General features: G+C 44.1%; 1 protein-coding gene across 3 annotated transcripts in view; it reads right to left on the bottom strand.

Annotated features, from left to right (window-relative positions):
• Positions 1–7,419, bottom strand: part of LOC134339466 (hepatic lectin-like) — a 44,708-nt gene extending 37,289 nt beyond the window's left edge. For 2 of the 3 annotated variants that reach the window (XM_063036001.1, XM_063036003.1), the window contains exons 1-2: positions 7,283–7,419; positions 2,381–2,482 (exon numbers count right to left, since the gene is read on the bottom strand). In XM_063036001.1, coding sequence (XP_062892071.1) covers positions 2,381–2,482; positions 7,283–7,367 — 187 coding nt within the window. In that variant the 5' untranslated portion in view covers positions 7,368–7,419. Of the gene's footprint in view, positions 1–2,380; positions 2,502–7,282 lie in introns of all 3 variants that reach the window. The other variant, XM_063036002.1, reaches the window with a different exon arrangement.
• Between the last annotated feature and the right edge of the window lie 14,550 nt (positions 7,420–21,969).

Below are 21,969 nucleotides of genomic sequence, written 5' to 3'. Positions count from 1 at the left end.
GGAGCCTTTTCTGGGTGGCTGTCAGTGACGAGTGGTGTTCCTCAGGGGTCAGTACTGGGACCACTACTTTTCACATTGTTTGTCAGTGATTTGGATAATGGAATTGATGGCTTTGTGGCAAAGTTTGTGGATGATACGGAGATAGGTGGAGGGGTAGGCTCCTATCTTGGGAATTGTCACGCAAGACTCCCAGAAGGTTAATTTACGGGTTGAGCCTGTGGTAAAGAAGGCAAATGCAATGTTAATCATTTATTTCAAGGGGAATAGAATATAAAAGCATTTATAAGTTACTAGGCAGGCTGCACTTGGAAAACTGTCAACTGTTTTGGGCCCCATTTCTCAGAAAGAATGTGTTGTCATTGGAGAGAGTCTTGAGGAGGTTCACAAGGATGATTCTGGGAATGAAGTGGGATTAACACATGAGGAGCATTTGGCAGCTTTGGGCCTGTACTCACTGGAATTTAGAAGCATATGGGGGGTGGGTGCAGGGATCTCATTGAAACCTACCGAATATTGAAAGGACTAGATTGGGTGGATGTGGAGAGGATGTTTCCTGTGGTGGGGGTATCTACAACTAAAGGGCACAGCCTCAAAATTGAGGGGTGATCTTTTAGAACGGAGGCAAGGAGGAGTTATTTTAGCCAGAGAGTAGTGAATCTGAGGAATACTCTGCCACAGACTGCGGTGGAGGCCAAGTCCGCGGGTATATTTAAGGCAGAAGTTGATAGTTTCCAAATTGGTCAGGGCATCAAAGGATATGGCGAGAAGACAGGTGTATGGGGTTGGGAGGGATCCAGGATCTACCACGATGGAAGAGAGGAGCAGGCTGAATGGCCTAATTCTGCTCCTATGTTTTATGGTCTTATCACTCAAAGCACTGAGCACAGGAGTTGGGACATCATGTTGTAACTGTACAAGTAGGTGAGAACACGGTTGGAGCATTTTGTGAGTTCTGGTTGCCCAGCTACAGGAATGATGCCATTGAGTTGGAATGTTGGCAGAAAGGACGTTACCAGGGCTAGAGGGCTTGAGTTACAAGGATAGGCTGGGGCCTTTTTTTGATGTAGAAAGCTGAGGGAAGATCTCTTTGTGGCATGCAGAACCATGAGAGTCATAGATATAATGGCCGGCCCCAGTCATTTACCTGGGGTAGGAGGATCTAAACGCGAAGACATAGATTAAAGTGAGAGGCAAGAGATTTAAAGGGGGCCTGAAGGGCAAGTTTTTCACAAGGATGTGGCAGGTAAATGAAATGAGCTGCCAGAGGAAGCTGTAAAGGCAAGGACAATTAACATGTTTAAAAGACATTTACTCCGGTAGATGGGTAGAAAAGGTTTAGGATGTGGGCCAAAGGCAGGGAAATGGGTGGTGCTAACTTGGATAGCCATCTTGGTCAGCATGGATAGGATAGACTGAATGGTCTGTTCCTGTCTTGTATATCAGGTGGGTAGCAAAAGCAGTTTTAGACATGTCTCTGGTCCATGGTTTACTTCATGATCATACACCAGAACATGACATTATTTATTGTGACTGTCCTTTATATCTATGTCCTTTACGATTCTGCATACCCCAAAGATGTCTCCCCTCAGCCTTCTGGACCAGAGAAAAAGGCCCTAGCCTATCCTTATAACTCAAGCCCTCTAGTCCTGGTAACGTCCTTTCTGCAAACATTCCAACTCAATGACATCACTCCGATTGCTGGGCAATTAGAGCTGCGTGCGATGTTCCAACCATGTTTCCGCCCCCCCCCCCACCTATTTGTACAGTTACAACATGATGCTCCAACTCCTGTGCTCAACGCTCTGACTGATGAGGGCAACTATGCCAAATGACCTGCCTAGCCTGTTTACCTGTATCACCAGTCAGCAGAGGGACGGAATTGGTTGCCAGGTAGCAGAGCTTGTAACAGAGGGTGGTACTGGTCTCCCTGGTATTTCATTGAAGAAAATTTATGCTTGTTTCATGCTGGTTGGAATTGAAAAAGATAGATCTCAGAGGTCTTTAGACCTGGAGGATGAGAGGGAGAGATTGGACCATGGAAAACTGTAATGTGTTTGCACAGTAGGAACAGGCTATTCCTCTACACCGCTTTATGAGTTCATATATTGACTCTGTTTGGACAGGAGAGTTTTGTGGTATCTGCTTTGTAGCTGGAGACAGTCTGAAATGTTCAGTTCCCAGTAAAAGCTTAGCGACTCCACATGAAGTGGTTTTAAGTGGTTCATTCTCGTAAATAAACCTCTACCTCTTTTGAACGTACATACATTGTATGAATGCTTTCATCAGGACATATAAAGTAAACAACAAGGATAAACGTTTTGAAACCAAAGTATCACTTAGCCCCAAGACTTAATCAGAGGTATGAAAGACTACTACTTACTTTTCATGACTCCAGTGATCAGAAGGATGAAGAAGGCAGTCAGAAGGATGGTGATGCAGAGAAACAGGCCCTTCCCACAGAAAAATGACTTCAATCGCCCACCTGAAATTTCAAATAGAAACTAATTGTTTGGTAATAACATGTCCCAGATGGTGAGTATAATTGCTGCCAAGATATGATATGTTATTGGAAGTTGTAAACCTGGCATAAGGCTAACAACAGAGGCCAATCTCAACACATGTAAAGAGAGCCTTTGGGTAGAAAGTCTCCTGACTGGTTGCATCAAGGTCTGGTTCGGCAATTTTAATGCACAGGAACACAAGCAGCTGCAGAGAGCAGCGGATTCCACTCAGCACATCCTCTTCCCACTATTGAGAGTATCTACAAGAGGTGCTGCCCCTAAAAAGCAACGTCTATCATCAAAGGTCCCTACTACGCCATCTTCTCACAGCTACCATCTGGCAGGAGGTTTCTGAAGCCTGAAGTCCAACATCACCAGGTCAAGAACACCTACTTCCCTTCAACTATTGTCCTTGGACTAACCAGTACAACCTGCAGAACTTGGAAGCATAAATTGGAACGAGCAGAACTTGGAAGTATAAATTGGAAACAGTTGTTCTCAGGGAAATGTATGGAGGAAATGCAGCAAATGTTCAGGGGATATTTGCGTGGAGTTCTGCATAGGTACGTTCCAATGAGACAGGGCAAGAATGGGAGAGTACAGGAACCGTGTTGTACAAAGGCTGTTGTAAATTTAGTCAAGAAGAAAAGAAGAGCTTATGAAAGGTTCAAAAAGCTAAGTAATGATAGGGAGCTAGAAGATTATAAGGCTAGCAAGAAGGAGCTCAAGAAAGAAATTAGGAGAGCCAGAAGGGGCCAGGGGAAGGCCTTGGTGGACAGGATTAAGGAAAACCTCAAGGCATTTTACAAGAATGTTAAGAGCAAGAGGATAAGACATGGGAGAATAGAATAGGACCAATCAAATGTGACAGTGGAAAAGTGTGTATGGAACCGGAGGAGATAGCAGAGGTACCTAATGAGTACTTTGCTTCAGTATTCACTACAGAAAAGGATCTTGGCGATTGTAGGGATGACTTGCAGCGGACTGAAAAGCTTGAGCATGCAGATATTAAGAAAGAGGATGTGCAGGAGCCTTTGGAAAGCATCAAGTTGGATAAGTCACTGGGACCGAATGAGATGTACCCCAGGCTAATGTGAAAGGCAAGGGAGGAGATTGCTGAGCCTCTGGCAATGATCTTTGCATCATCAATGGGGATGGGAGACGTTCCAGAGGATTGGAGGGTTGCAGATGTCGTTTCCTTATTCAAGAAAGGGAGTAGAGATAGCCCAGGAAATTATAAACCAGTGAGTCTTACTTCAGTGGTTGGTAAGTTGATGGAGAAGATCCTGAGAGGCATGATTTATGAACATCTGGAGAGGCATAATATGATTAGGAATAGTTAGCGTGGCTTTGTCAAATGCAGGTCGTGTCTTACGAGCCTGATTGAATTTTTTGAGGATGTGACTAAACACATTGATGAAGGAAGAGCAGCAGATGTAGTGTATATGGATTTCAGCAAGGCATTTGATAAGGTACCCCATGCAAGGCTTATTGAGAAAGTAAGGAGGCATGGGATCCAAGGGGAAATTGCTTTGTGGATCTAGAACTGCTTTGCCCACAGAAGGCAAAAGGTGGTTGTAGACAGGTGATATTCTGCATGGAGGTCGGTCACCAGTGGTGTGCCTCAGGGATCTGTTCTGGGACCCCTACTCTTTGTGACTTTTATAAATGACCTGGATGAGGAACTGGAGGGATGGGTTAGTAAATTTGCTGATGACACAAAGGTTGGAGGTGTTGTGGATAGTGTGGAGGGCTGTCAGAGGTTATAGCGGGACATTGATAGGATGCAAAACTGGGCTGAGAAGTGGCAAATGAAGTTCAACCCAGATAAGTGTGAGGTGGTTCATTTTGGTAGGTCAAATATGATGTCAGAATATAGTATTAATGGTAAGACTCTTGGCAGTGTGGAGGATCAGAGGGATCTGCGGGTCCAGGTCCATAGGATGCTCAAAGCAGCTGCGTAGGTTGACTCTGTGGTTAAGAAAGCATATGGTGCATTGGCCTTCATCAATCATGGGACTGAGTTTAGGAGCTGAGAGGTAATATTGCAGCTATATAGGACCCTGGTCAGACCCCACTTGGAGTACTGTGCTCAGTTCTGGTTGCCTCACTACAGGAAGGATGTGGAAACCATAGAAAGGGTGCAGAGGAGATTTACAAAGCTGTTGCCTGGATTGGGGAGCATGCCTTAAGAGAATAGATTGAGTGAACTTGGCCTTTTTTCCTTGGAGCAACAGAGGATGAAAGGTGACCTGTAGAGGTGTATAAGATGATGAGAGGCATTGATTGTGTGGATAGTCAGAGGCTTTTTTCCAAGGCTAAAATATCTAATATGAGAGGGCACAGTTTAAAGGTGCTTGGAAGTAGGTGCAGAGGGGATGTCAGGGGTGAGGTTTTTACGCAGAGAGTGGTGAGTGTATGGAATGGGCTGCCAGTGACAGTGGTGGAGGCGGATACGATAGGGTCTTTTAAGAGACTCCTGGACTGGTATATGGAGCTCAGAAAATAGAGGGCTATGGGTAATCCCAGGTAATTTGTCAGGTAAGTTTTTCATTGCACCCATGTATACTTGTGGAAATGAGAATAAACTTGACCTTGACCTTGAAATTTATGTCGACTTTAAAAGCAAACACTTATCTGCAAACTTGGAGCAGTTTATTCCCAGCGTCAATCTCATGTGTGTGTGTTTTATGCACAGATTTTGTGCAAGGCCACGTGACGGTCAGTGGAGTAAGAAATAATGATTTCATAGAACATAAAATATAAAATATTACAGCACAATACAGACTATTTGGCCTAAAATATTATACAGAACTTTTGACTTACTCTAAGATCAATCTAGCTCTTCCGTCCCACATACAGTGGTCCTCCATTTTTCTGTCATCTGTGTGCCTACCTAAGAGTCTATTAAATGTTCCTATTGTATCTGCCTCTGCCACACCCCTGACAGTATGTTACAACTGTTACGTTTATTCGTCATAAAGACAAATCTGCATGAGTACACACTAGCACATTTTACTTGCAGAAAGGCTTCAACTCAGCCCTGAGCGCATGCAACCAGCTCTGCATCTTCACTTGCGGTTCCAGGTGAATTACACTGTCCACTGGGAAGTGAAGTAGTTTATTATATACACATATAATAACCCATCTTCCTCTTTAAAGGAAATCAAACACAATAAACGTGCAAGGAACAATAATCTTTTCCAACAAAGATATCTACATTAACTTCAATCGTAATGAGCAAAAAGTCCCTTATTCACTCATCAAATTTCAATCGGTCTCTGTGGTGGTTTAATGATACTTCTTGACCTGCTATTTGTTTCCACAGGTGTATTGCTTGCATTTGTTGCATTAATATTTGTGTTGTTCTGAGACCTCTGATCTCCATGTTTATTTTTTACATCTGCTGGTCCCTTTGGAGTACTGACAGGTGACGTGTCACAGCTATGGGTTGGAGCTTGTGGCCGTAGATCCACACCATGTCCCTTGCTCCATCAGGATCTGATAAGAATGTGGAGTTACTTCCTCTTGCACATATCTTTGTATGGACCATCACTCCCCGTGTAAAAAAAAACTCAGCCTTCCTAGTTTTTATTTAGAGATACAGTATAGAACATGCCCTTCCAGCCCAATGTCCCCGTACTGCACAACAAACCACCTCTTTATCACTAGCCTATTCACAGGATAATTTACACTGACCAATTAACCTACTAGATGGTACATCTTTGGACTGCGTGAGGAAACCAGAGCACCCAGAGGAAACCTACGTAGTTCACAGGGAGAATGTACAAACTCCCTACAGACGGAGCTGGAATTGGACTCTGAACTCCTGAATGCTTTCAGCTGTAACAGGGTTGCGCTAACCACTGTGCTACCAAGGTGCCCGATATTGGAGATGTCTTCCCTGTGGCTCAAAGCCATTGTGGAGTTTGAATTTACAGTCTAAGTACCTTCTAATGCCAGGTTGGAGTTCCCCCTCTCTGTTCCAAGTATATGATCAACATCGTAGGGTTGAACTGGGGATTGAATTCATGTCCTTATACATGCGAAACATGCCCTCTCTCACTGGGTTGTGTTCCAGACACAAACTGATGCTGGTCATCTCCTTTCAAGTGTTTCTTAGCACTCTGTCAGTTACTGCTGCTCCCATGTCCATTGCTGCCGTTTCAGTGGGAGAAAGGTTTCTGTCCCAAACTCCAATTCAGGCATCGAGCTCCCAACTCTGGGTTCAGCACCTCACAGAACTACAGGCTGGTCAGCTTAACATGCCTGTGGAAAAATGTTCTGAGCTTTACATTTAAAATGATTCTGACTGGAGGAAAGAATGGGAGAGATAACTATATAATTAAATAATCAAATTAAACATTGAGGACATCTTCAAAAGGCAATGCTCACCTCACCTTTCAGGACAAACCTGCTTAACATCGGGGGGGGGGCGGCACAATCATCTGAAGACTCACACTCAACATTTTAGGAACAGCTTCTCTTCCACCATCAGACTTCTGAACTCTCTCAACCCCATGAACGCTACTTTAATATTTTGCTCTCTATTTGCACTATTATTTTTTCTATGTACAGTATTTTTATTGTAACATATAGTAACCTTTTTATGTCTTGCACTGTCCTGCTGCCTCAAAACAACAAATTTTACATCATTTCGGTGATAATAAACCTGATACTAATTCTGAAATGATACCATGCAGAATACAGCAAAATCAAGCCTCCATTATTAATACAAAAATCCAACATGAACACTTGCTCAGATTCACATTGAAATATACCTGTGGTCCAGTTAACCTGCTGTTGACCTTGTTGATCACTGAGGTTGAAGTTCTCGAAGTCATCATAACCAGGTCCTGTAGCCATGCTGTAGGACAACGCAGAAAATGAAACTGATTACTGCTGATTTCTCAATGGCGTGGGTGGTTATATATCAGCTTGTCATTTCAAAAATGAAAGGCAGCTCCTAAAATCCAAGGAAATTGCATGTCTTGCTACATTTTGCGGAATTGAAACCAGCTCAAAGGTGACTGACATGGATGTTTGCAAGTATTTTCAGAAATATGATGGAAATCAGGAAGATGACACATACATATTTTACAGCCCTCAGCAATATTAAAGCAAACATTATAGAAAATGTGGTGTTTCTCCTATCTTGAACTTCCCTGGTTTTGTAAGTTCACACATATGAATTATCATATACAGTTACATATACTCAATGGCCACTTTATTCGTGAATGTTCATGGTCTTCCGCTGGTAACATCCAAGTTTCGACCATATTGTGCATTCAGAGATGCTTTTGTGGACACTACTATTGTGACACATGGTTATTTGAGTTACTGTCACCTTCCTGTCAGCTTGAACTAGTCTGGCCATTCTCCTCTGACCCCTCTCATTAACAAGGTGTTTTCACCCACAGAACTGCTGCTCACTGGATTTTTTTTTGCACCATTCTCTGTAAATTTTTGTAACCATTATGCCTGAAAATCCCAGGAGGTACTCAAACCACCCCATCTGGCACCAACAATCATTCCACAGTCACTTAGATCATGTGTCTTCCTCATTCTGATATTTGTTCTGAACAACAACTGAATCTCTGGACCATGTCTGCATGCTTTTATGCATTGAGTTGCTGCCATATAACAATAGATAACAGAGATTTTGCTTCCTGAATACTTTTGGGTGTACCTTATGCATTTTGGGCTGCTGCTCATGAAAATCACCATGAAATTTCCCTATTACTCACCATTATTTTGAAGTTGCCTATATTTGTTATTTTAATTCATAATTCAAGTCAGAATAATTGATGCCAAGATTAAGGAATACACTTCTGTTGCTCCACCCTCAATCAGGTCATCAATGACAGGCAATTTAAAGAATTTCTAGTGTGACCGGAGAAAATCGCACAGTAGGCTTTCAAGGATGTTGAAAATTTTCTTGACAACTACAGAGCACCAAACTATGTACAGCTGCTTGACAACGTGCTTCAAGCAAACAAAACCACAAAAGGCAACATGTCACTAAAGACGCAAACAACAGGAATTCTGCAGATGCTGATTCATTTTCTACACTCCCATTCAGATTTCTCCCGGGCAAATCTTGGCACTCTCAGTGACAAGCATGGTGAAAGATTTCACCAGGACATTGTGGTCATGGAGAAATGATATCAGGGCAACTGGAATCCATCAATGCTGGCTGATTATTGTTGGACACTTCAGTGAGAAGCCTCAGACACTGAGTACAAATGAAAATCATCAACAAAACATCTTTAGCTTAGTTGAACTATTGCAAAGCATCAGCACCACTGAGCAATTAAACACATTATATTCAATAAAAGTTAATTTCTTTTTTGTTAGTTCCTCTATGATACGAAGTCTGAAATTTTATTTGTGTTCAGCTTTAAGCCGTCCATCAAAAACAAAAAAAAAATTCTGTGGAGGCAACCCTTTCAAAAAGAAATGGTTATCCGGAGTAATTGTCTGATTAGATATTTGCATTAATGAGCAGGAGTGCAGGTGTACCTAATCAAGTGGCCACTGAGGGTGTACAAGGAATTTGCTGTGGTGTGTTGGTGAATATTCAACAAAAAACTGGATTATAGCATCAAAGCAATGAATTATAAGAATAAGGAAATACTTTAAAAAGATAGAGGTTAAAATATAGGAATGGATAAAACTGTGCATAGATACCAACATGTATTTAGAATGTAAACAGCATTATAAAAGGTGGTTTAAAGTGTTTAAAGTGCAGTGCTGTGACTGGGTTAAAAGATAGAGGGGGTGATGGGAAGCTGACTAGGAGGGGTGATCAGATTAACTGCCTGGCAGAAGAAACTTTTAATATGGTGTGAAGTTTTTGCTTTAATAGCCCTATAGTGCTTTCCAGAAGGAAGCTTGAAGAAAAGACAGTTTGCCGAGTGAGAAGTGTAATTTCCTGCCCGCTTCTTTGTGGGAAGGTCAGGGGGCAGGTTCCAGATAAAGAGCAATCCCACAATGACCTTAATGGTGGAGCTGGCTAAAGATAATGACACATTACGATGGCAGTGAAGCTGAGGTAAGTCTGCTGCAGTGAAGGGTGTCCAGACATCTTGCACTCCATGCCACTGGATCTTGACCCCAATCTATGAAGGACCATGTGGTGGCTGCCTGTATATCAGACTCCCCACGTGAAACAAAGTCAAACACAGGTATTCGCCATCAAGGGAATCCTCCCTAGTATCCCGGATTAAGTCCCATGGTGATCAGAAAGTGCTTGTGATAGTTGAGACCAGGTGAGGGGGAAGGTGGGTGGGTGAGGAAGGGGAGAAGTGTTGAGGCAGAATCAGAAACAGGGATATTATCACTGACAAATGCCGTGAAATGTGTTGTTTTGCAGCAGTGGTGCAGAGTATTACATAAAAAGTACTTTGAGCTACAATAAGAAATACAACTCAGTGGCCACGTTATTATGTACACCTGTACAGTGGCTCATTAATGCAAATATCTAATTAGCCTATCGTGTGGCAGCAGCTCAATGCATAAAAGTATGCAGACATGGTCAAGAGGTTCAGTTGTTGTTCAGACCAAACATCTACATGGAGACGAAATGTGATCTAAGTGACTTCGACTGTGGAGTGATTGTTGGTGCCAGACAGGGTGGTTTGAGTATCTCAGAAACTGCTGATTTCCTGGGATTTTCATACACAACAGTCTTTAGCGTTTACAGAGAATGGTGTGAAAAACAAAAATCTGACAGAGGTGGGGAAGAAGCTGTACCTGAACTGAGTGTGGGTCCTCAGACTCCTGTACCTCCTCCCTGATGGTAGCAATGGGAAGAGGGCAAGATGATGGTCCCTCATGATAGATGCCACCTTGTTGAGGTGCCCCCTTTTGAAGATGGCCTTGGTGGTGTGGAGGCTAGTGACCATGATGGAGCTCGCTGGGGCTACAGCTCTCTGTAGCATTTTCCGGTATTGAGTATCAGAAGCTCCATACCAGGTCATGATGCAACCGATTGAACTACTCTCCATGGGATATCGGTAGAAATTTGCCAGGGTCTTTGATGACATACCAAATCTCCTCAAACTTCTAATGAAGTATCGTTTGCCAGTGTGTCTTCTTTGTGATTGCATCAGTGAGTTTGGCTAAGGATAGATCCTCTGAGATTTTGACACCCAGAGATTTTAAACTGTTCAGCCTTTCCACTGCTGACACCTGGATGAGGTCTGGTGTGTGTTCTCCCAACTATCCCATCCTGAAGTCTACTGACATTGAGTGCCTGGCTGTTACTGTGACACCACTCAACCAGTCAATCAGTCTATCTCACTCCTGTACACCTCCTTGTCACCAATGAGAACTGGTGCATGGTTGCCCAACTTCCCCTTTCTGAAGTCAATGATTGATTTTGTTGATGTTATAGTGTTATGGTGGCACCGTTCCACCAGGTGTTCTATCCCACTCCTGCACGGTGCCTCATCACCACCTGTGACAGTGGTGTTTGTAAAGTTAATAGATGGCATTGGAATTGTGCGTAGCCACATGGTCGTGGGTGTAAAGAGAATAGAACAAGAGGCTAAACATGCAAATAAGGGGCACCTGTATTGAGGATGGTATTGTAGCAAGCGGTTAGCGGGAGTGCTTTACAGCAAAATCAATCACTGATTGGAGTCCAATTTCCACTGGTACAGCACAGTGGCATAATGGCCAGTGTCAGCAACACATCAAAGTTGCTGGTGAACGCAGCAGGCCAGGCAGCATCTCTAAGAAGAGGTACAGTCGAGGTTTCAGGCTGAGACCCTTCGTCAGGACTAACTGAAAGAAGAGCTAGTAAGAGATTTGAAAGTGGGAGGGGGAGGGGGAGATCCGAAATGATAGGAGAAGACAGGAGGGGGAGGGATGGAGCCAAGAGCTGGACAGTTGATTGGCAAAAGGGATATGAGAGGATCATGGGACAGGATGCCCAGGGAGAAGGAAAAGGGGGGGGGGGGAACCCAGAGGATGGGCAAGGAGACAGAGAAAGAAAAAGGAGAGAGAGAAAAAGAATGTGTGTATATAAATAAATAACGGATGGGGTACGAGGGGGAGGTGGGGCATTAGCGGAAGTTTGAGAAATGAATGCCACTTTCAAATCTCTTACTAACTCTTCCTTCAGTTAGTCCTGATGAAGGGTCTCGGCCCAAAACGTCAACTGTACCTCTTCCTAACGATGCTGCCTGGCCTGCTGCGTTCACCAGCAACTTTGATGTGTGTTGCTTGAGTTTCCAGCATCTGCAGAATTCCTGTTGTAATGGCTAGTGTAACGTTTTACAGTGCCAATTATATCATCGGGAGTCAATTCCCACTAGTACGGCACATGCAGATCACACACACGCAGAAACCCTGCCACACACACAATCCGCCCACATACATACACACATACACATAAAACACACAACACACACATATACATAAACCCACCCACACCCACACACACACACATCCGTGTGTGTGTGTGTGTGTGTGTGTGTATGTTGTGTGTGTTGTGTCTGTGTGTGTGTGTGTGTGTGTGTGTGTGTGTGTGTGTATGTATCTGAGTGTATGTGTGTGTGTGTGTTTGTGTATGTGTGTGGGGGGGTTCTGTGTGTACATGTGTGTGTGGATGTGTGTTGTGTGTGGGTTGGTTTATGTGTGTGTGGGTGGGTTTATGTGTGTGTTGTGTGTATATGCGTGTATGTGTGTGAGTGGGTTTATGTGTGTGTTGTGTGTACGTGTGTGTGTCTGTGTGCACGCGCATGTGTGTGTGTGTGTGTGTGCGCGTGTGTCTGTATGTGCGTGTGTGTGTGTGTGTGTGTGTGTGTGTGTGTGGTGTGTGTATTGTGCATGCGGGAAGCAGAGAGACCGCAGAAGACAGATGAGGAGAATGGAAAAGAAGTGGCAGATGGAATGCAGTTCCAGGAAGTGTGTGGTCAGGCACTTTCGTAGAAGAAATGAAAGTATATACTATTTTTGAAATGGACAGAAAATTCATAATACAAGGTGCAAAGGGACTTGGGAGTCTTGCTACAGGATTCCATGAAGATTAATTTGCAGGTTGAGTTGGTGGTGAGGAAGGCAAATGCAGTATTAGTATTCATTTAAAGAGGATTAAAATATAAAAGCAAGGATGTAATGCTGAGGTTTTATAAGACACTGGTGAGGCCTCAGTTACAGTATTGTGGGCGGTTTTGAGCCCCTTGTCTAAGAAAGGAAGTGCTGACATTGGAGAGAGTTCAAAGGAGGTTCACAAAAATGATTCCAAGATTGAAAGAACACACATCAAAGTTGCCGGTGAACGCAGCAGGCCAGGCAGCATCTCTCGGAAGAGGTGCAGTCGACGTTTCAGGCCGAGACCCTTCGTCAGGACTAACTGAAGGAAGAGTGAGTAAGGGATCCTGTTGTTTCCAAGATTGAAAGGCTTATCGTATGAGGAGTGTGTGATGGCTCTGGGCCTGTACTCACTGGAATTGAGAAGAATGAGGACTCTCATTGAAACCTATCAAATGTTGAAAAGCCTTGATAGAATGGATGTGGAGAGGATGTTTCCTATGGTGGGAGAGTCTAAGACAAGAGGACACAGCCTCAGAACAGAGGGGCTTCCTTTTAGAATGGAGATGAGGAGGAATTTCTTTAGCCAGCAAGTGGCAAAACTGTGGAATTCATTGCCACAGGCTGCTGTGGAGGTCAAGTCATTTAAAGCAGAAGTTGATTGATAGATTCTTCATTAGTCAGGGTGGGGGTGTGGTAGCTGCGGGGACTGGCTGGGGAAGGGTGTGGCTGGAAGCTGGGGAGGGGACGGGGGGAATTTACAGTAAAATGGTGGGCAGGAAGCACATCCCAACTACAGGAGGGCCACATGGCACGTTGGAGGAAAACAACAACAACGTCCACGTCTATGGCACCTGTAAAATAGCAAAGCACTTCATAGTAGTATTATCGGGCAAAATAATTCATCCAAGTGCTGCGCTAGTGGAGACCACAAAATGCCTCTCATAGGATGAACTGATAAGCGAGACTTTGGGCCTGTGCCGGGCTGCTCCAGGGGTTGGATCTGAGGGCTCAATTTTTGTTCAGAATGTTGTTGTCCACTTCAATTATGCACATGATTTGTATTTATTTTTCTTTCTCTTGCACATTGAGTGCTGGTCTTTTCTTTTTATTTTTTTCTTTAATTGGGTCCTTTTGGGTTTCTTGCTTTGTGGCTACCCGTGAGTGAGCGAATCTCAAGGTTGTATAATTTATAGATTGACAATAAATGTACTTGAATCTGTTTAGAGGTTATGTTTATGTAGCCATTGAATGGGTTTAGAGGTTATGTTTTGTTGAGGTTGAATGGGTTTAGAGGTTATGTTTATGTTGAGGTTGAGTATGGAGGCTGAGGGAGAAAACTCCAGAACTGAGCACCTCTGAAGCCAAAGGGACAGCAGTGACCAAGATCATCAGCAGAGGAATTTTCTGGACTGGGTCAAAGAGTAGCTCCAGACCCATGTCATTGTGTTTGGCTCTTGAAAGCCCTCTGAAATCTCCCTTGAAGCTTCTGGATAGGGGAAGTCAGAGGGGATGAGGAGTACTGATCTGGATAGGGGAATAGGGGAAGTCAGGGGGGGATGAGGAGTACTGATCTGGATAGGGGAATAGGGGAAGTCAGGGGGGGATGAGGAGTACTGATCTGGATAGGGGAATAGGGGAAGTCAGGGGGGATGAGGAGTACTGATCTGGATAGGGGAATAGGGGAAGTCAGGGGGGGATGAGGAGTGCTGATCTTTCCACCAATGAGATGATCCTGAGTCGTCGTAAATCAAATCCATCATGAGCACCTTCACCTGGGGAAACTCAAGCCTCTGTTAGGCCGCAGTCTCCACATTTCCTTATTCTCTTCTTTATCCACTTTCCAGAAGGAATAAAGCATGATCGCTATACAAGCAGTACAGCAGATAAGGTGTTATGCTGAAATTATACAAGACATTGGTGAGGCCTAATTTAGAATCTCGTGTGCAGTTCTCATCACCTGCCTACGGGAAAGATGTCAGTAAGATTGAAAGAGTGCAGAGAAAATCTACAAGGATGTTGCTGGGACTTGAGACCCTGAGTTATAGGGAAAGGTTGAATAACCTACAAGCTGTTATGTCTTTGGACTTTGGGAGGAAACCAGAGCACCTGGAGGAAACCCACACGGTCATGGGGAGAACGTACAAACTCCTCACAGTCAGTGACGGGAATTGAACCTGGGTTGCCTTACTGCAAAGTGTTGTGCTAACCACTATGCTATCCTGCTACTTCAGTTCTGTTGTTGTCTTATGTTGTACTACCTCGATGTGCTTGTACCATACAGCCTACTGTATAATATAGGACTACATTATGTTGTAGTAATACATCTATTGGGCATGCGTTATTAGGCGCGTGTTGATCTGTGTGCATGTGTTCAGTTCGGTTTCGGTTAGTAAAGAACCCTGTTGACTTAGCTCCCATCTCCAGCGTTTTTATTAATGATATTGTTGTGTAAACCGCCCACATACAAAACAGTACTGAAATGATTTGGACAGATGACATGCAAAATAAATTAACTAAATTACTAATATTATTTTTCTCAAAGTCAAAAATGGTGCAGCTGGTGGAGTCACTACCTTGTATGCTCCCATGTTCCCGGTTCGAGCCTGCTCCCTGTGGTCTGTGTGCGGAGCTTGTATGTTCTCCCTGTGACTGCGTGGTTTCCCTCACAAACCACAGACGGGCAGGATGGCAGGTAAACAGGCTGCTGTGAATTGCTCTGAGTGTGTAAGGGAATGTAGAATCTGGGGGAGGCAATAAGAATGAGGGGAGAATAAAAAAAACTGGGTGAACATCTAATTGGTGTAAATGGGTGTTTGATTCAGTGGGGCAAAGGGCCTGCTTCTGCTGTACTATGACACATACATTCTCATCTCTCAAAGCTGAATGTGGGAAGTCACCTCTCAATATACTGACTGCATTGTAACGTACAGCAGGTGTATGTGGATTTTCAAAGGCCTTTGACAAGATGCCACTTGTGAGGCTGTTTAGCAAGTTCAGAGCCTGTGATATCACAGTAAAGATACTAACATGGACAGAGCACGGGCTGGAGGCAAAGAATGGGAATAAAGGGAGCCTTTTCCGGTTGCCTGCCAGTGACTAGTGGTGTTCCACCGGGGTCTGTATTGGGACCCCTTCTTCATACATCATATGTCAACGACTTGGATGACAGAATTGAGCAGAAATTTCATTAGCCACGGAATGGTGAGTCTGTGGAATTTGTTGCCACAGGCAGCTGTGGAGGCCAAGTCATTGGGCAGAGGTGGATAGATTCTTGATTAGTCAGGAGATGAATGATACAGGGGGAATGCAGGAGATTGGGGCTGAGAGGGAAATGAATCAGACATGATGAATTGGTGGAGCAGACTTGATGGGACAAATGGCCTGATTCTGCTCCTATATCTTATAGTCTTATATAACTCTGCGCATGACCGTAAAGAACTGCAAAGAGCTGTAGTCACACCTCAGCATATCACTGGGACCAGCATTCCTTCCATGAACCCTGTCAATAATTCACATTGCCTCAGTAAAACAGCCAACATAACCAAAGACTCCACCCATCCCGGATATTCCCGCATCTCCCATCGGGCAGCAGATACAAACATCTGAAAACACGTACCACCCGGCAGAAGGACAGCGTCTCTCTCGCTGTTATTAGACTCTTGAACGGGCCTCTTGTTTGATATGATGGAGTCTCGGCCTGACTGTCGGTCTGTCTTGGTATGACCCTGCACTTTACTGTTTACTATTTAAACTGGTTGCATCACTGTCTGTTATGGAGCGGCCACTGCACAAGATGGGCAAGTTACAAACTCAGCCAACTCCATCGTCTTCCCAATATCGAGGACATCTTCAAAAGACGAGGCTTCAAGAGGGCGGCATCCATCAGTAAGGACCCCATCACCCAGGGCACGCTCTCTTCTCAGTGCTACAATCAGTGACGATGCACAGGAGCCTGAAGAGACAAAGTCAATGATTCAGAAACTGCTTCTTTCCCTGTGCCATCCGATTTCTGAATGGACAATGAACCCATGTACACCACCTCACTGTTTTTTTCTTCTTTTTAGCTCTCATTTTGGTCTGCTTATTTAATTAAGTTATATATCTATAGATACATTTCTTATTGTAGTTAATAATTTTTTATTATGTATTGATGCCACAAAACAACAAATTTCATGACACACGTCAGTGATTCTGGTTCTGAGCTGCACTGCACTTTTCCAGTAGCTTTAATACTTTATTGTCTACTGTGGGTAGATCTCTGCACAGGAGTTCCAGATTGATGTTCCAAACTATACAACCATAAGATATAGAAGCAGAATTAAGCCATTTGACCCATCCAGTCTTCTTCACCATTTGATCATGACCGATTTATTTTCCCTCTCAACCCCATTCTCTTGCCTTCTCCCTGTAACCTCTGATGCCTATACTCATCAAGAGCCTTTCAACCTCTGCTTTAAGTGTCCCCAATGACTTGGCCTCCACAACCATACATAGCAATGATTTCCACAGATTCACCAACCCCTGGCTAAAAAAGTTCCTTCTCATCTTTGTTCTAAGTCTTTGCCCTCTGGTTCTTAGACTCTTCCACTATTGGAAACATCCTCTCCATCTCCACTCTATCTCGAACTACCACTGTTCAGTATGTTTTAATGAGATTCCCCTACATTCTTCTAAACTCCAATGAATACTTTCAGGGCCTTCCTGAAGATAAATCCAAGGAAGGCGACGGGCCCAGATGGCATCCCGGGACGGGTTCTCTGGGCCTGTGCAAGCAAGCTAGCTGGAGTGTTTGCTGACATCTTCAACTGCTCCTTCAGTTTAAGATCTCCTCGTGTTTCAAGAAGGCAACGATAATCCTGGTGCCGAAGAAGAGCAAGGTGGCATGCCTGAATAACTATCGACCTGTGGCTCTGACATCAATGGCTATGAAGTGCTTCGAGAGATTGGTTATGGCACACATCAACCACAGCCTACCGGTCAACCTCGACGCTTTGCAATTCGCCTACCGGAGCAACAGGTCAACGGCAGATGCCATCTCTCTGGCCCTACATTCCCTCCTTAGAACACCTAGAGAATAGAGATGCATATGTAAGGCTCCTTTTCATTGACTACAGCTCTGCCTTTAATACCATCATTCCAAATAAACTGATTCCTAAGCTCCAGAACCTGGGCCTTAGCACTCAGATCTGCAGCTGGATCTTCAACTTCCTCACAGACAGGACCCAGGCTGTAAAAATAGGGAACAAGCTCTCCTCTACAATCACTCTGAGCACCGGTGCCCCACAAGGCTGTGTATTCAGCCTCCTGCTGTACTCACTGTACACCCATGATTGTGTAGCCAAGTTTCCATCAAACTCATATATAAGTTTGCTGATGACACTAGAATTGTAGGCCGTATCTTGGGTAATGATGAGTTTAAGTACAGAGAGGAAATTAAGAACCTGGTGGCATGGTGCGAAGACAATAACCTATCCCTCAACGTCAGCAAGACGAAGGAAATGGTTGTTGACTTCAGAAGGAGTAGTGGACTGCACGACCCAATTTACATCGGTAGTGCGCAGGTGGAACAGGTCAGAAGCTTTAAGTTCCTCAGGGTCAATATCACAAATGACCTGACTTGGTCCAACCAAGCAGAGTCCATTGCCAAGAAGGCCCCCAGCGCCTTTACTTCCTGAGAAGGCTAAAGAAATTTGGCCTGTCCCCTAAAACCCTCACTAATTTTTATAGATGCACTGTGGAAAGCATTCTTCTAGGGTGCATCACAACCTGGTATGGAAGTTGTCCTGTCCAAGACCGGAAGAAGCTGCAGAAGATCTTGAACACAGACCAGAACATCACACAAACCAATCTTCCATCCTTGGACTCACTTTACACCGCATGCTGTCGGAGCAGTGCTGCCAGGATAATCAAGGACACGACCCACCCAACCAACACACTTTTCATCCCTCTTCCTTCCAGGAGAAGGCTCAGGAGCGTGAAAATTCATACGACCAGATTTGGGAATGGCTTCTTTCCAACTGTGATAAGACTGCTGTATGGATCCTGACCCGGATCTGGGCCGTACCCTCCAAATATCCGGACCTGCCTCTCGGTTTTTTTTGCACTACCTTACTTTCCCTTTTCTATTTTCTATTTATGATTTATAATTTATATTTTTTATTATATTTACTATCGATTTGTACTCTATGGAATGCAAAGCAGAATCAAATATCGCTGTGATGATTGTACGCTCTAGTATCAATTGTTTGGCGACAATAAAGTAATAAAGTAAAAAGAATACAGGGCCAGAGACATCAAATGCTCCTCATACGTTAACCTTTTCATCCTGGAATCATTCTCATGAACCTCCTCTGGGTCCTCTCCAATGCCAGCTCATCCTTTTTCAGATATGGGGCCCAAAACTGCTCACAATTCTCCAAATGGGGTCTGATGAATGCTTTATAAAGCCTCAGTATTATACCCTTGTTTTTTGTAGTCTGTCTGCTGCCCCAAAGCCAGAGGTTCCCACCCGGGATTCATGGCCCCCTCGGTTAATGGTAGGGGTCCATGGTATCAAAAAGGTTGGGAACCTCTGCCCCAAGACGTTAACAGTAACGACCTGGACCTCACATTATTTATATTGACCGTATTCGGATAACTCACATTCCTGCGGCACCATTTGCATTCTGTTGGAGGTGTTGTTGAGTAACGTGGTGATCTTCCTCGACATCTCCTGCACTGCGCAGCGCAAGGCAAGCAAAAGAAGATGAGAAAGAATGTAAATAAATGTTCATGCTGTCTCATGCTAATACACATTCAAGTCTCACGCACACAGATACACACACACAAAGACACATCACACACATTCAGGAACACAGAGGCAGACTGGCAGAGAGACAGATGATCCAACATTCCATAGGCACACATGATCTCTTGCCAACTCTCCCATTACCCTTCCTCCCCCCCAAACACAATTCAACTACTGACACCAGCCCACATCCAGATAGCCTCACCAGCTTCCCCTCCCTTGAACGGTTAGTGTAATGTTTCAATTCTAACCTGGGTTCAATTCCTGCCACCGTCTGTAAGGAGTCTGTACATTCCTGCCACCATCTGTACATTCTCCCCATGGCCGCTGAGGTTTCCTCCAAATGCTCTGTTTTCTTCTCAAATTCCGAAGACATATGGGTCAGTAGGTTAATTGGTCAGAGGGGTGTAAGTAGGTGATGTGAGCTCATTGGGTAGGAAGGGCTTGTTACCACACTCCAAATATCTCTCAATAATACAGCCACGATGGCATAGTAGAGCAGACTTGATGGGCCAAATGGCCTAATTCTGCTCCTATGTCTTATGGTCATAGAGTCTTGTACATTGAGGAAAGGTGTCTGGGGTCAAGGGCATGGTATCTACAGGTTACCATGGTATTGGGAGGATGGAATGGTTCCAGACAAGATGGAGAAATGATTGAGCACTGAGGCAATTCATCTGCAGGGGAGGTTGTTCTCCTTGAAGTAAAGGCAATTGTGAGGCAATTCCCTATGCACAGCACGAAGATTGAGAAGCTTTTCTCATTAGCTGCTGGTCCAAGGATCAGGGAGACAATTCAGAATGATAGGTGACACGGTAGTGTAATAGTTAACACAACACTTTACAATGACGCTGACCCGGATTTGATTCCCAATGCTGCCTACAAGGAGTTTGTACGTTCTCCCCATGACCACATGGGTTTCCTCCGGGTGCTATGGATCCCTCCTACTGTCTAAGGATATACAGGTTGGTAGGTTAATTGGTCATTGTAAATTGTCCTGTGATTAGGCTAGGGTTAATTCGGGGGATTGCTGAGCGCCGTGGCTCGAAGGGTCAGAATGGCATATTCCACGCAGTACCTCAATAAATAAATAAACAACGATTTTGTGAGGAAGATCCCCTCTTCACAGAGGGTAATGATAAACTCACTAGCACTGGCAGAAATTGGCAATTAGGGCATTTTTAAAAATGGGAAAAGCTGCAAAAGGAAATAATTTCTCTGGGAAAATGTCAGAGGAATGGGTCAGAGGATAGCTCAAAAAGGAGTCAGCGTCGATCCAGTGGGCTGAATGGTCATGTGACAGTAATATTTCTGTAATTCCACTGTGCCGTGACTCGAATGATTCAGAGCTACTCATCAATGCTGTTCAAACGTGTCGCCTCTTCCCGCGTAGTCTGCTGAAGCTCCCTCAACTGGGAAACTGAAACACAAGTATTACACTAACCACTGTGTTGGACTTCAGACCATGAATGAGGCTGGTAGCAGTGCGCAATGCGAAAGGGAATCCCCTCGCTTTGTACTCCAACAGAGTATTAGCCAGTGCCAGGTATCTGCAGCAACAAATACTGTCTCGTGACATGTTCACAAAGGTTTGCGGGCACAGTTTGTGGAAGGAAGGGCAGAGAGAGGGAGTGAAACATTCCCTCTGTTGGTTGTTAGTGACAAAATAATTGCAGTCATGGGTTGAAACCTATCTTTCAATGAACGCATTTACAAGAAGCGCAGGCAGAAACAGTTTTTACCCCTCCGCCATGCAATTTCTGAATGGTCCTTAAACCCATGAGCACCACCTCACTACTTTTGTGTTTCTATATTAGCACTAGTTATTTAATTTAACTATATATACAGTGCCTATAAAAAGTATTCACACCCCCCCAACCCCTGGAAGATTTCATGTGTTATAGTTTTACAACATTGAATAGCAGTGGATTTACTTTGTTTTTCTTTGACACTGATCCACAGAAAAAGACTCTTTTGTGTCAAAATGAAAACAAATCTCTACAAAGTGATTTAAATTAAATTCAAATATCAAACGTAAAATAATTGATTACATAAGTATTTACCCCTTCAAATCAATATTTAGTAGATGCAGCTTTGGCAGCAATTACAGCCTTGAGTCTGTGTGGATAGGTCTCTATCAGCTTTGCACATCTGGACACTGCAATTTTTCCCCATTCTTCTTTACGAAACTGCTCAAGCTCTGTCAGATTACACGGGGATCATGAGTGAACAGCCCTTTTCAACTCCAGCCACAATTTCTCAATTGGATTGAGGACTTGGCCCCTCCAGGACATTAACTTTGTTGTTTTTTAAGCCATTCCTGTGTAGCTTTGGCTTTAAACTTGGGTTCATTGTCTTGCTGGAAAACAAATCTTCTCCCAAGTTGCAGTTCACTTGCAGACTGCATCAGGTATTCCTTCAGGATTTTCCTGTATTTTGCTGCATTCATCGTACCCTCTCCCTTCACAAGTATTCCAGGGCCTGCTGCAGTGAAGCATCTCCACAGCATGATGCAGCCACCACCATGCTTCACGGTAGGGATGGTGTGTCTTTGATAATGTGCGGTGTTTGGCATAACGTTTAGTCTGATAGCCAAAAAACACAATTTTGGTTTCGTCTGACCATAGAGCTTACTTC

Source organism: Mobula hypostoma, chromosome 29 (assembly GCF_963921235.1).
Source record: "Mobula hypostoma chromosome 29, sMobHyp1.1, whole genome shotgun sequence".
Taxonomy (NCBI): domain Eukaryota; kingdom Metazoa; phylum Chordata; class Chondrichthyes; order Myliobatiformes; family Myliobatidae; genus Mobula; species Mobula hypostoma.
The sequence above is the reverse complement of the archived record's forward strand: the minus strand, read 5'-3'. Positions and strand labels throughout refer to the sequence as shown.